Here is a 14,546-nt window from a genome sequence, read left to right as displayed (position 1 = left end):
TCAGCCAAAACCAGACAATTCATTACACCACACTTGGAAACCATGTGTGTTATCAGCTATTTTAATAGCTACTAGTCTGTGTAACATCCTAAGCATACATAACACTTGGCATGTGCAAAACATGGAATGAACATCCTGCCTCTATTTTCTTAAGTACCACTCCTCTTTTTCTTTTTTTTTTTTTTTAGCTTGGCAAATAATTTAATTCTAGTAATATAAACATTTGAACTGCAAACCACCAGAGGATTCAAAGTCTTCAGCACTGTGTCACAGTCATGTATTATTTGTTCCATTACAAAAGGTAATCCCTGTAGTTTCATTAGGAAGCCCGCATCAGCTGTACTCAAGCTCAAGGCAAAGCAGACCAAACAGGCAGCAAATGCTGAATTACAACCTACAATTTCAGTATTATCCACTACAAAACCTGTATTGCTCTGCAAAATACTCACTTTTGCAAGATGAGCAACTCTGTAAGAGATATAAAATCAGACTTCAAAGACAAAACCTTTTCTGCTGTGTCTAGCTGTCTGTTTCCAAATGCACATCTCTGACCTCCCTGCCAAGCAGCACCTTCAAAGGTTTAGGTCTGGAGAATACTAAAATTCTCCTTTGCCTTCAAAACATAATTTTCCTTTGCTTTCAGCATAAGCATCAGAGATACCTTCTCCTCCTGTACTAGATCTGCTGGTAAAAGCACAAATGGAAACCCTAGCTGGGCCTCAGGACTGCCTCCAAACCCCAGCGCTCCCCAGCAATGCCCTTGTATTACTCTAAAGCAAAGAAACTCCTCCAGACTCAAACAAGCTGAAAAGTGCAAAACATGCTGTAACCAGCAGTGCAGACACTTAGAAACCAGCCTGACAGCCCACAAGAGAAGGGCTTTGAGAGCACTTAAGATCTCCAATGTCTGTCCCCAACCAAGAGATCTGGAGATGGGGTCTCCAAACCAGGGGCTATTATACCATGCTCTTAAAGAAAAGTTGAAAGCCAATAGGTAACTCTAAGCATTCATTACCTTTCTTTGCTACTTAAGATGTTAACATCTGCTGGGAAATCACAGCACTGGTTTCCAGACCATCAGTGGCCAAAGAGAGTAGATGTATATGTGGAGGCGTTGGCAAAGCACATGACAGTTGCCGTGGACCTGAGCAATTTCTTTAATGAAATGGAAATGAAAGCATAAATTGCTAAAATGATACTGGAAGAGAGATTTAACTTAATGCACAAGCAGAAAGATTTTGATGTCTGAAGCCTGGCTATGACAAGTAATAGGGAAATGTAAATACAGTGGTTGCTAATGGGCATAATGAACAGGCAGACAGCTTTGATGGGATGTTCTCAGCTGGAAGCTATATTCTCCAGGGACTCCTTATCTTCCACATCCACTTCTCAGCAACCATATAAATGTAGCAGGCAGATTTTCCAACCACAAGCACAAAACTGCTGGATAATGCTAGTGTTTTGTCCACTAGGCCTATGGCCAGTGGTGCTACCTGGACAAACTAAGGTAACTGGGCTTCTCCAATGCCTATCACAAACACTTTCACCTACTGATGAGACACACAAAGACAGCTCCCCAAGTCAGAGACATCCCTCTTTCACAGTCCTCCTACGGGTGCACTGTTGAGTGCACCTCCTGATTGTACTTCCACCCCATTTGCACTTTCCATTAATTTGTGTGAGTTTGCCTGTTTATTTCCCTTTTTAAACACAGACAGCCTGGGCTTAATTGCTCAAAGGATGTTTTATTTTGTTCTTTCATCCAACCAACTACTGTCTGTAAAATTCCCAACAGACTCCTCCCACAGACAAAGAACCAGACAAGTGCAATGTTAAAGGTACATCAAAAGAGAAAAAACAACATGCAAAGCAATTAATTTGCCTGCTGAAAATAAATACCACAATGAATATCCATGGTATCCCAGCAAACACAGTGAGACCACTCAAATGGCCATGGAGTACATGCAGCCTGATGGCCCAAACACCCATTTTTCTGGTACACCACAGACAATAGCACTGCTTAAAATTCAGTGATGCACATGACAGCCTTTAGCCCTTCTCTCAGGCCACATGGACAGGTATTACTCTGCTCCTCAGGAAGCTTGCTAGTTCTTCCAGATGTACCAGTTAGTCTAAGAAAAGATCCATTACTACTATTATTTTGGAAAGGGTATTCCAGCAAACATCCAAACAGAGCCAGGATACTCTCTGCTCACTGTAGCCTTATTCATTAAAGCCAAAGTGACAAAAGGCCCCTTAGACTTGATGGTGCTCTGGAAATCCACCCCCTACTCTGTTTAATACAATATGGTGAATGTACTTGGTGCCAGACACAGTGTTGGTAAAGGAAGGCAGTGGCCCATCCAAGCAGATGACCCAGTGTGTGGGTCTCACATCAAGCAGAGCTAACTGGAGAGTCAGACCCAGCTTCTCCTTACTCTCATTGTGTATACTGAGATGGTAACAATAGATCTGGGGCAGAGCCTGCCTCATGCTATCAGCCTACACTAAGCCCTTTCAAAACACTCAGACCCAAACACTAGCTGGGAGATTTTAGCATAAATAATGGCTGTATGTACATCTAATATCATACACTTGCTCTCCTTTTTTTTCCTTTTACTAATTCTTAAACTAGTAATAATAGCTAACAAGAATGATAATGTTTCAAAGCATGGAAAGGAAGGCACTTCACAAAGTGAGTCTTTCCAAGATCACAGAATCACAGAATAGTGGGGGTTGGAAGGGACCTCTGGAGATCATCAAGTCCATACAGGTACACATCCAGACATGTTTGGAATCTCTTGAGAGATGACTCCACTCTCCCCTGGGTGACATGGTCCAGTGCTCCATCAACCTTAAAGAAGCTCCTCCTCATGTTTAGATGAAACTTCTTATGTTCAAGTTTGTGCCTGTCACTCCTGGTCCTATCAGTGGGCACTGATAGGACTGGCCCCATCCTCCAACACCCAAGCCTTCACTTCCGACACTTCAAGCCCTAAGTGACAGGATTCCTGATTCTCTGTTGCTGAAGCAGTGGCTCATTTTGTGCTGTGTTGTTAAGTTACCAGGTCAGAGGAGGGGACCCTCTTTCTGAGTGCTGTACAGGCTCAAAACATGAAGGCAGCAATTCCCAGTAAGCAGGTTGCCACATGTTTTGGGGGTGACACTTTTCACTGTCTGTCTGTTCTGACTGAAGGATGCTGAGCCCAGCCAAGTCACCATGAAGAAACATGGAATTAAAAGAGAAAGCTCAAGCCACTTACTGTGATCTGCCAAACAACAATGCATGCGGAGCTCCTGAACAGTAAACCTAAAACTGACCTCTGTCCTTGCTGCTGATGAGCATCTAGTGTCAATTCTGGCGTATTTTGGACTCACACCTCCCCAGAGGTTGCATATTCAAACCTGGCATGTAAATAATTAAACTTTCTCTACACATTGCTGAGATAGGAAGAAACACTACTGCTATTCAGTCTCCAGTGTAACCATACATAACCTGGGCCCCCTTTCCATTTCCTGAAAATACTGAAATTACAGCCAAAGATACAAAGACAACACAAAGAGGAATTACTTACTCAGCCACTAAGGGCTCCTGCCCTCACTGAACAAAATAACAGCCCTGAACCAGTCGCTGGGAGATAACACATACAGCTTACAGCAGAGAAAAAAGCATTCCTCAAGGCCAAGGTTACCAACTGGCTATTGAAATAGGGTCATGTTTATAGCCAACCACATCACTGAGAGAGGACAAACATACCGATGAATAAACTGCAGAGAGGACGCAAAGTTGTCTTTCAGAGAATATAAACACTCATGATTTTCAATAGAATTTTGACTTTGTAGCATTGTAAGAACTAAGGCAACACAGAACAAACTTGAGTGGTTCAGGGCTGAACTGAATGATAATAAAGCATTCCTGTGAGAAGGAAACACGTCCCAAGGTCCCCTGCAGAAAATTTCCTATTATCAGATGTGAAACTATTTCCCAACCTAGACTTACTGACACCATTTAAAATGTCATAACTACAAAAGTATACACAAAATCTGCTTAGTTTCTACCAACTAAACACAAAGCACACAGGTGGCCTGTATTTTGAAGGTTACACAAGCAATGTGAACTTCAGGATTCAGAAAATCATAGTATTTTTAAGGGTTAGGAAAGAAAATCTCTTTCCATCTTGTCTAAGCCATGAAACAATAAAGTGAACAAACCATAAATATTCAGTAAAAATGTTCAGAATCCAACATTAATAGTTTGGTGGGAAAAAAAAAAAAATCAACAGCTAGACACAAAGAATGTTTGGTGTGACTTGGAAGAATATGACTTCATCTGGATGGCACCTTTCACAGAAGGAACACTATCTTAAAAGGTAACTCTAACTTGATGACAATTTACATACTGTATTAAAAAAATCCTTCTTTATGCTACTAATCATAGCTGCTCAGTTATTCATTATGGCAAACAGCACCAAATCCAGGGTCTCGTTTTAGCTTTTGCTGCTGAATAAAGTGGTGTTGACAGCAGTATGCTTTAGCACTCTTAATTTCTTAAGCTCAAAGGTGGTGTAGCAAGGATCTAAAGCCACTAACAGAAGGCATTTAGCAAGTTACACACGTTGCATATTTTCACAGGAAAGGAACTCCTGATGTGCTTTTTTCACGTCACATATTTCTATGGGTTTTTTCCGTGATGTATTTTAGAGAATGCTTATTTTACCCCGATCCTCTTCTGTGCATTTTAAAAAGTATTGCCGTGTATTTATCAGAAGCATTTATCATACCCTGAGTCATTTTTAACTTTTTCAAATGCAGATAGTGAAGTCCAAGGCAGACTCACACGGTATTGTACAGAATGGTATCCTGGCTACAGAGACTTGCTATTCTATAGGCTGAGAAGAGACATAAAACTAAGGCAGCAGCCATCACGTTGAAGGGTCTTGTTTAGAAAGCACTGAGAAGCGCACATTTGTCTCTGGCTGCTCCATCTAAGGGAGCAGGATTTTATTAGTGTGTAACCAAAAGTATAACAATAGCCTGGCTTTTGTGATTTCTAAGAAAACCTGATTTATCAGTCACATTTGTATTTAAATGCAGTTTTTCTGTACAGCACTCCAAAAACGTTCAAGACATACTTGAAGGTTCAGCAGCAGGTGTGCTTTCTTTGACCACATCAACATCATCAAAATCAGCTGGAAACCTGCATTTCAAAACTAACTTCAGGCAGGAAGAGACTTAGAGTATATGACATTATTTAATATCACTAGTAGTTTTATCTTCATTCCCTCTTTTCCTCTATACACCCACAGCCACTGAGAGGCTTTACCTTATTCAGTAATCCACAATGACAGGAACTGAGGAGTACTGCTCTACTGGGGAGCATTCATAGGGGTGGGAGAGTTGTTTCATCACTCTACTGATAAAAATAGTACGTTTTTCACTACTTGAACGCTCCTTATGTTAGATGGAAAATAGAACACAGGGAAGAAAGGACCATTTTTCTGTTTTTTAAGTGACTGTAAATTCAAACATGTATGTCATTCAGGTTCCCAGTTCACCCGAGGGCTGACAGAATTTTACATTAGGCACAAAGCGTGTGCTCACGGTGATCGTGTCAGCCTCCTACAAGGCAGCCCAAGCATTCAGAGGTATCCAAACAAGTCTTCATGACACTGAAGGTAAATAACAGGCTCTTTCCAGCACCCTGAAAGCAGGCTGTACAGGAAAAATACCACTTATTCAGCAACTTCATTACTTCAAATTATTCGTAAAACAGTTGCTGTGATGTCAAGCATTCGGTCATTGCCAGTCTATTACGAGTCACAAACCACGCAATGTTCATTCTACAGCACTGCAGACGTTGCCTCCCTCAGAAGCGCGGCCCCGAAAGCCTCGCCCCAGCCACGGCCTGTGCTGGCTGCCCCGGAAAGTGGGAGCACAGCCTCCCCGGGGCCTGCTCAGCGCTGCCTGAGTGCCTAACAAGAGACCGGGGAACCGGACTCGGACCCTTCCCGAGGCTCCAGGCGCAAACTCGAGGGGCCCCTCTAGGACTCGTAACGTCCCGATCAGCTCCCCAGAAGGCATAACGGCTTGAAGAAGCGGCCGAGCACGCACCCTGCAGCAGGGCGCGAAATGGCGCTAGGCGCAGCGTGGGAAGCTCCCGGGAGAACCTGTCAGCACACACAGCAGGAAGGCCAGGGAGGCCAAGAACAGCCCGAACTCCCTGACCACGCGGCCGCGGGCATCCCCACCCCCTGTCTTGCCGCACTGACTCAGCCTCCGCAGATCCCGCGCCTCCCCCGGCCAGTGTGCTCTCGCGAGACTCTGTCAACGTAGACGCGATGTCCTCTGGGGCACTGGAGGGGGGAGGGCAGAAGGGGAGGGAGGCGAAGCCAGGGTGTCTTGATTGATAGTGGTCACCGCCAGTGGGTGAGAAGGGTGTTCAGCCCTCAGCCAATAGCTTCGCCCAAAGACGACAGAAGAGCCAATGGTGGGGTAGGGGGGCGGGGCACACGGCTGGCTGATTGATCCCAGCTTTGGCGTTGTTCAGTCAGAGCGAGAACATTCTAGAGGTGAGTACGAGGAAGCCATTGCTGGTGTCCCATCATCTGCCCCCTTCTGCCTGAGCTGCGTGCTGGCTGCCGCCTCTCCCTCCCCCCCTTCCCTTTTCTTCCCCTTCCTTCTTCTCCTTCTCCTCCCATGTGTCGCCCCTAACGATGCCCCTGATTGTGTCTTGCCCGCAGATTGCCCGGCACTGCTGTCCCTGCTGATACCGCCCGCCCCAGGACGCCGGGACCCGGAGGCAGCGGCGTCCGCCTCCGCCTCCCTCTCCGTCTGGATATAAGCGCCCCCACGGCCCTGTTCTCCTCGCACACTCGGCTTCGTCGCAGCCCGGGGCGAGCAGCGTTGGGTTTATGTCTTTATTGGACGAAAACGGTGAGTCGTGGCACTAGGCAAGGGTGGATGAGGGCAGAGGAAATTGAGAGGAGGACCTGGGTCCTGTAAGTTGAAGGAAGTGGGTTGGGCATCCTAGGCAGGACCGGGGCGTCGGGTGTCGGTAAACCGTGGGTAGTGGGGAGAGGTTTTGTGTAACGAAGCGCCTGAGGTCTTTATGGGAGGGAGAAGCAAGAGGAAAAAAGGTAAACCCCCTAAATGCTCGAAAGCTTCAGTTACAACTGTTTGACGGTTGTGTATTTTTGTTGTCCTGCTTACTGGGTTTCGGGGGTTATTCTTTTTTTCTTCAATTCCTTACCGCCGCCATGCGAGGGGACAAGATGGCGGCGGATGGGGCCGCGCCTCCCCGCGCTGTGGGCGGGCGGGGAGGGGGCGGCGGCGCGGGATCTGTGGCGCAGTTACAAACCCGCCCCGGGGCCTTGGTGGGAGGAGGGGGTGCGCCTGCTTTTCGAGGTATAGCCCCCAGGGACGCGGGGTGGGGGAAAGCAAGGAGGCGGGTAGCAGTCGTGGAGTGTCCCCCTCTCGTGGCTGGAGAGCGCATGCGTGGCTGGAGGCGACTTCCCCCATCTCTTTTTAGGGCTGACTCAGTCCTTAATTGCTGCATTTATGACTCATCACAGGGCTGGGGAGGAATAGGGGGCGGGCGGGGAAACGATGCGATGCTTTGCTTTGAAGTAGGGAGTCTGTTGCCTTCCCGCTTTTTCTTCCTTGCATGGCGTTTTGGGGGAGGTAGGAGGGGAGTGGCGCTTGGGATGAGGCGTCCTAGGGACCAGGAGAGGGAGCTTTAGTCTTCAGCAGACAAAAGCTGTAATCTGGAAGGAGGGAAAACCGCATCTTCCGTCTGAGACCTTATGCTCAAGTCACGGAGAGATACCTGCTTCCTCAGTGCTTCTGCAAGCACGTGCTCAGGTCATATGGTGGCTCTTCTCAGACATCTTGGGGAACAAAGTCCACGGTGTACTTTGTGCCGAGGAAGTGCAAAACTGCATCTCGGCTAATGTAGAACACAAGGCACGTACAGATCTGCTTGCTTCTTTATTAAAGAAATCGTACACCTAACCAGAGGGAGTCAGAACTGTGTGGAACCAATAGTTGTGCTCATATGCATAAATACTAATACGGCTGTTTTAATGTGTCAATGCTTCTGTCATTGATAACATGGCGGTGTGTCATAACACGCATGCTGCTGTCACGGTTGCCTGCGTAGTCAGCTAGTTGTGGCTTAAGTACTCAGATCTGATTATAGAGACACATGTTAAATATGCATATACCGCTTAAGGCAACTTTTAATAATAGGATTCATCCTTCTTCCCCTATGAAAAATCAACTGGAAAAGCTGCCGCATTCCTCTGTACTTCTGCATTGCTGGCCTTTGTACAGGGAAGCAACTTAAGTCAGACTTAATCAGGTGTTGTTAAGTCAAAATTCAAAAGAAGCTGCTACAAGAATCCCTAAGTGAGAGGAAATACCGAATTAACAACTCTTCTCCACTCCATGTATGAACTGTTAAGCTACAGATTACTGCTGGTTCATCTTGGATTTCTCAACATTGTGACAAACTTTGGTGTATGTGATAGGTTCCTGCTGTGATGTGGAATTTAAAACTGTTTTCCAGATCTTCTCTCCCGATTAACTGCCCTGCAGCTTGAAACGTACCACATGACCCTCTGGGTGCAAGAAACATTATCTCCACAATAAAATAAAGCAATATTCCTTTCTTTTTTTTTATTAATGGCAACACTCCTTCAGAACGGAATTGTACAGAAAATAGTCTTGGCCAGTGTGTTTTGAGTAATAAGAGGGTGAGGAAGTTTGTTGTGTAGTTGAGGAAAAGTTAATTAGTGATGCAATTCAAGGTGGTTGTTTACAACTCCCAAGTTGAAGAAAGCTGCAGCATGAAGAATTTTGGTTGGGTGTCGGTTTTTGGGGTTTTTTTTCAGGCTAAATATAGCCCCTTATATAGCTCATTGGTACCTGTTAGATGAACTTTATTTTCTGTTAACACTTGCAGAGCTGTTGCGCAGCCACTGGTACCTGTATTGGGGAAACATAGCATACAAGCAAGAACCTTACAGCCTCGGTGGCGAAAATTTTTTCATGTCAGAGACCGAGAACTCTTGCAGTCGTTTATGTCATCCCGTCTTCTCCAGACAGAAGATACCAAAAAACTGCAATCAAAGATCTCTTCATCTTATTGATAAAGCTACTAATAAGGCAAAATGTCTGTCAACGTCAACCGCAGTGTTTCAGATCAGTTCTATCGCTACAAAATGCCCCGTCTGATTGCCAAGGTAACTTACTAATTGTTGATAATGTTTCATATTACTTTCTGTCTCAATAGAGGAAGAGAGATGTGAGGTAATGATATATTCAGACAGTGAGAGGGTAAGAATATGTACTCCTTCCTTTCCAGACTAAGTGCACAGTAGCTTTCCTAAGGAGACACTGCAAAGAAATCTTTTATACATGGAAAAGGACTGTTGTGGTTACTTTATCTCTTAACTGCTTTGTTTTTTCTTCAGGTGGAGGGCAAAGGAAATGGAATAAAGACAGTTATAGTCAACATGGTTGACGTTGCAAAGGCGCTTAATCGGCCTCCAACGTGTAAGTGGTCTGGAGCAATTGCATTTTTTTGTTCTGTGCTGTTATGTTTGTAGTACTAGTGTTAAGTAGCTAACCAAGCATTAATAATATGCTTTCAAGATTTGTAAGAAAGCAATGAGATTATCTTGAGATGAAATAATACACTGTTGCTTCTTTCTGTTCACTGACTTAGTGTTACACATGAGTTAAGACTTGAGCACATTGGTGGTTATTACTATTTCTTTACAGATCCTACCAAATTTTTTGGTTGTGAGCTGGGAGCACAGACCCAGTTTGATGTTAAGAATGACCGTTACATTGTCAATGGATCTCATGAGGCGAATAAGCTGCAAGACATGTTGGATGGATTCATTAAAAAATTTGTTCTCTGTCCTGAGTGTGAGAATCCTGAAACTGATCTGGTGAGTGCTCTCCCATTAGTTCTAACTGGAAACACTTTATGAAATATTTATGGAAGTGCTGCAGAGGTAATAGCTGACTTGAATACCAGTGAGGAGAAAATACAGTATGGAAACGTGCATCTCTGGGAATGTTTTGCATTTATAATAGTTCAGAAATTCTGAGCTAAATTGTTACTCCTAAATTTGCTCTGTTGGGGCTGATAAAACATTCAAACATCTGGCTTAATTCTGCAGAGTTAATAGTGTAAACACTGGTTTATACTTCAATGCATAATGTTCTGCAAATGGTATGTTAACTGAAGCTTGGTGGTTTGGTTTTTTACAGCATGTCAATCCTAAGAAACAAACTATAGGCAACTCTTGCAAAGCCTGTGGCTATCGAGGCATGCTTGACACAAACCATAAACTCTGCACGTTCATTCTCAAAAACCCACCTGGTAAGTGTGTTTTATTTGGTTGCGTGTAAAGGGAACTTCCTCAGCTTGCGTGCTGTTATTAAAGTAGAAATAATAAATAGTTTGCTCTGGCATAGCGCTGGAGTGTGTTTGTGGGTTAGGATGAAGTAGCAGTGTTCATAGTTCCAGTCTGAGCAATCTCTTCCCCTGTGATCCTGTATCCTTGGTAAGTAGAAGCAAGTATTTATGGAGACTTGGGTTTGTCTATGCAGAACAAAACTTGATAGGAGGAGAGCTGGTCAGTAGGAGCTAGTTACAGTTCTGCCTTTAAATCAGCATGAGGTAGAAGGGTAGGAGTTAAAATCAGTGTAGTAAGTGCTAACTAACTTCTGTGCAAGCAACACTCTGTAGTAAGCATCTAGTTGCCTGCTGCAATTTAAGCTTGCTAGAATAAAAAAAGTCTAACCTATTCCTGGGGTCTCTGTTTTGTGAGGTCACCTGTTATATAGGCTTTGACAAACTTAGGTCTTCACAAGAAGCGAGACTTTAACTGGAACCAAAGGTTTCCCTGGCAAATGTACATCTGCCCTGATTGTCTCTGGGGATGGGACCTAACTTGCTGCCACTAATAGCATCTGAACCCACCTGGGGGTTTGGCAGAGCTGTGGTAGCGCAGTTAGTTTTCTCTACCTCATAGAATACAACATTAAAATTCACTTGCAGAAAGTGGTGACACTGGTACAGGAAAGAAAGAAAAGGAGAAGAAGAACAGAAAAGGCAAGGACAAGGAGAATGGTTCTGTGTCCAGCAATGAGACACTTCCACCCCCACCACCAGAGGAGATTACTCCTCCACAGGTTGTGGTAAGTAGAAGGGAAGGTGGGGAGATAAGGGTATGTGGTGTCTTGATCTGAGCTAAAACTTCTGAATCACTGGTGTACATTCAAAGTCAACATTGCACTGAAAGCTCTTGCTGTATCCAGAGCTTAACTGCTAGAATAGAAATACCTGTGTCTTCTCTGTAGCAGCTTTATCAACTCTTCAGTAATGGTGTTTGTACTCCAAGTGAAAGCTGCTTACCCTTTACAAAACAGCTCACCACAAAGGAGTATCTCACAAGTAGAACTAGATAGAGTAGTAAAACTGCACTTAGAAGTGACCCTGTAGATTGCTACGAATTCCAAGTCTAGCTTCCACTGCTTTTCTAGATTGTCTGTTGTCATGACATGTTGACTTTCAAACCGTAGTGTTAGCCTCTTATTTAGGGAAAAATGAAAGGTCCCTGTTTATAACAGCACTCTTACGTCTGTGTCTAGGAAAAACATTTCACCTATTGCTAAGCTTGCAGAAAAGTTGTATGAACCTGTTGGTTTGGGTTTGTTTTGTAGGAGGAGGAGGATGATGACGACTGGGGTGAAGACACAACAGAAGAAGCCCAAAGACGTAGAATGGATGAAATCAGTGACCATGCAAAGAACCTCACACTTAGTGAAGACTTGGAAAGAACAGTGGAGGAGAGAGTCAACATACTATTTGATTTTGTGAAGGTGAATATTCTTCGGTTGTCTTGGTAGCATCCTCTGCTGTAATTGTAGAAAATAGTGGTAAGGAGACCTAAAAGCAAGCTACTTGAGCTTCAGCCAAAGTAATGGTTCCACAAGTGGCGGAGGAGTTGATGTAGTAAAGCATTGATGCAGACCTTGGTATCTTTAAAATGTCTGTATGTGTTCTTTTCATAGAAAAAGAAGGAAGAAGGTGTCATTGATACTTCTGACAAAGACATTGTAGCAGAAGCAGAGAGACTGGATGTAAAGGCCATGGGCCCACTGGTTCTCACTGAAGTCCTTTTTGACGAAAAGATTCGTGAACAGATCAGGAAATACAGACGTCACTTCCTTCGTGTAAGCAGTCGTTTCTGCATCTAGTGCAGCAGCTGTTGGGTCATTTTTTTGTGGCAACTACTTAGCTCAGTTTTGGATTGCTTGGTGCTATGGGGAAGAGGGCTTTCAGTAGGATCTTGGTTTTTAAACTAGCCCTTGGCTAGGGAGAACTTCTGGGAGGGATAATTTCAGTATCAAAGTGAAAGCTGAAGCAGTAGCTCTTCCAGAGATGCACAAAAATCTAAGCTAATTTAACTGCTTTTTATCACAATTCTAGTTCTGCCACAACAACAAGAAAGCTCAGAGGTACCTTCTCCATGGCTTTGAGTGTGTGGTAGCCATGCATCAGTCTCAACTTATTTCTAAAATACCACATATTTTGAAGGAAATGTATGATGCAGATCTCCTGGAAGAAGAAGTCATTCTTGGCTGGGCAGAAAAGGTAAGGTGCAGTATTTCATGTGTTCCACCAGCTAAGGTCTGAATGCAATGTGATTTCTCCCTACAGGTGTCTTTAAACAACTAATTCACCACAAGTTACTTAGAGGGGAAACCTGACCTTCAAAAATGGGCTGCTCAGTGGGGTGATGTTAAAGTTCTGAGTTAGGCTCTCTGTATATTTGAGTGTGAGCTGATGTGAACTCCATCGGTATTGAAGCAAAGTCTGTGTGCTTATTTGCAGGCCTCAAAAAAATACGTTTCAAAGGAGCTTGCCAAAGAAATCCGTGTCAAAGCAGAACCATTTATTAAATGGCTAAAGGAAGCTGAAGAAGAATCTTCCGGGAATGAAGAAGAGGATGAAGATGAAAACATAGAGGTAGGCAAAGTTCGCTTGCTGTAAAGCCTTGTTACAGTGTTTTTGCTGCACTTAGATCTTAGGTAATAGACAAATGATTCTTCTGTAGCAGTACAGGTGCATCTTAATAGCCAAAGATGGTCACTGTGTAATGGTAACCATCTCTTCCACAGTAGTAATGCATGAAGTGGAAGATTGGTAAGAGGTGTTGTCCATAAACCCTTGGGTTTAAAGAGTTGGTGGGTGCTTGTTAGAAAAGCTGATTTGGACAAGTGACCACTTTCCTCATGGTTTAGGCCTAGGTACATCTATTAGCTACACTCCAGCTGACTGGCTGAGAGGTGTTTTGGGTTTGTTGGTTTTTTGCATGTGGAGTGGTTGGTTGGTTTGGTTTCGTTCCTCCCAGTTGTATCTAGGATTGTTCCTGAATATGAGATCCTGCATGTTAAAGTGTAGTCATTCTGGCATGCCTGAACTCTGCCTTCATGTCTATACTGCTTCACTAGGAGGTGCTGTGCAGTGAGGGCATTTCAGAGTTCCTGGGGGCAACTCATGGCAGTAGACAGAAAAGCTATTAAGCAGGCGGGTGCTGCAGTACCTGATGCTGAAATTCTGGTTTACTTAATGGCAATAGGTGCCATAGTGAAAGTGTCTTGTCTCCACAGGTGGTGTACTCTACAACTGCCAGTGTACCTAAAGTTGAAACTGTGAAGCCTGCAAACAAAGACGATGATATCGATATTGATGCCATTTAAAGTGATGCAACATAGCTTCCAGCATAATAATGCAAACTTCTCTGCATTTTCTGCCAGAAGTGTGATTTGTATGTGCACAAGCTGAAATGGCTTAACATCCTGCTACTCTTTGTACTCTAAAATGTATCTTTTTACTGTGACTGGTCTTGTGTAACTAAGCCTAATACCAAGGAGTCAGCACGTTGGTGAACTGATCTAGTTTGCAACTGGCATGTTCTATTTTGTGTTTTTCTAACTTGTGTTGGACACATACTTGGAGCACATTTATACAGTTGTGGAAATAAAGGATTTGGTTTTGGTCAATCTCGATACGTGACTCTGAACTCCTTTATTTCTTTTCTGAGTAAGTATTAGCACAACTTGAAGTATGCAAGACAAAGGACAAAAATGTCTGGAATGAAACAAAAAAGTTGGAGTCTGTGCCAACAGTGGAACTCTGAAACATGGGCACAAAGCTCGCATTACATCATCTACACTGTAAGATGTCATCTTAATGCAAAAGGCATCTGCATTCTAATCCTTGGAGGCTTTCTTTAACAAAATCTTAAGTGGGTGTTCATAAGGTGGTGAGGTTTTGTTTGGGGTTACTTTTTATGAGGTTTTCCATAGCTCCATTTAAGTATAGTTTGTGGTGCCTCAACTGGAGCTGAGGGAAACCAGTACCTCTAGTTCATGGACTGCATTGCTACTGTGCTTCTGGCTATGGCCACTTGAACAGCAATACCATACCAGATAAACCCTCCAGCCTGGACTGGGGAATGAAA

General features: G+C 43.9%; 1 protein-coding gene and 1 non-coding gene across 3 annotated transcripts; both read left to right on the top strand.

Annotated features, from left to right (window-relative positions):
* Window positions 1–6,495: 6,495 nt before the first annotated feature.
* On the top strand, window positions 6,496–14,091 carry EIF5 (eukaryotic translation initiation factor 5). Of its 2 annotated transcripts, XM_009904955.2 has the most exons (12): window positions 6,496–6,569; window positions 6,741–6,933; window positions 8,963–9,242; window positions 9,474–9,555; window positions 9,784–9,956; window positions 10,282–10,393; window positions 11,075–11,214; window positions 11,740–11,898; window positions 12,091–12,252; window positions 12,509–12,673; window positions 12,914–13,048; window positions 13,693–14,091. In XM_009904955.2, exons 3-12 carry the CDS (start codon window positions 9,171–9,173, stop codon window positions 13,780–13,782), a joined length of 1,290 nt encoding a protein of 429 aa, XP_009903257.1. In that variant the 5' UTR covers window positions 6,496–6,569; window positions 6,741–6,933; window positions 8,963–9,170; the 3' UTR covers window positions 13,783–14,091. The 2 variants fall into 2 exon arrangements, with proteins under 2 accessions (XP_009903257.1, XP_054017782.1); XM_054161807.1 differs by lacking the exon at window positions 6,496–6,569 and having other exon boundaries at window positions 6,581–6,933.
* On the top strand, window positions 10,747–10,871 carry LOC128897275 (small nucleolar RNA SNORA28). The gene has a single exon (XR_008462290.1). It is a non-coding gene; the product is annotated as a small nucleolar RNA SNORA28 (small nucleolar RNA).
* Window positions 14,092–14,546: the final 455 nt, after the last annotated feature.

Source organism: Dryobates pubescens, chromosome 5 (genome assembly GCF_014839835.1).
Source record: "Dryobates pubescens isolate bDryPub1 chromosome 5, bDryPub1.pri, whole genome shotgun sequence".
Taxonomy (NCBI): domain Eukaryota; kingdom Metazoa; phylum Chordata; class Aves; order Piciformes; family Picidae; genus Dryobates; species Dryobates pubescens.
Note: the sequence above shows the minus strand (reverse complement) of the source record. Positions and strands in the feature narration are given on the sequence as shown.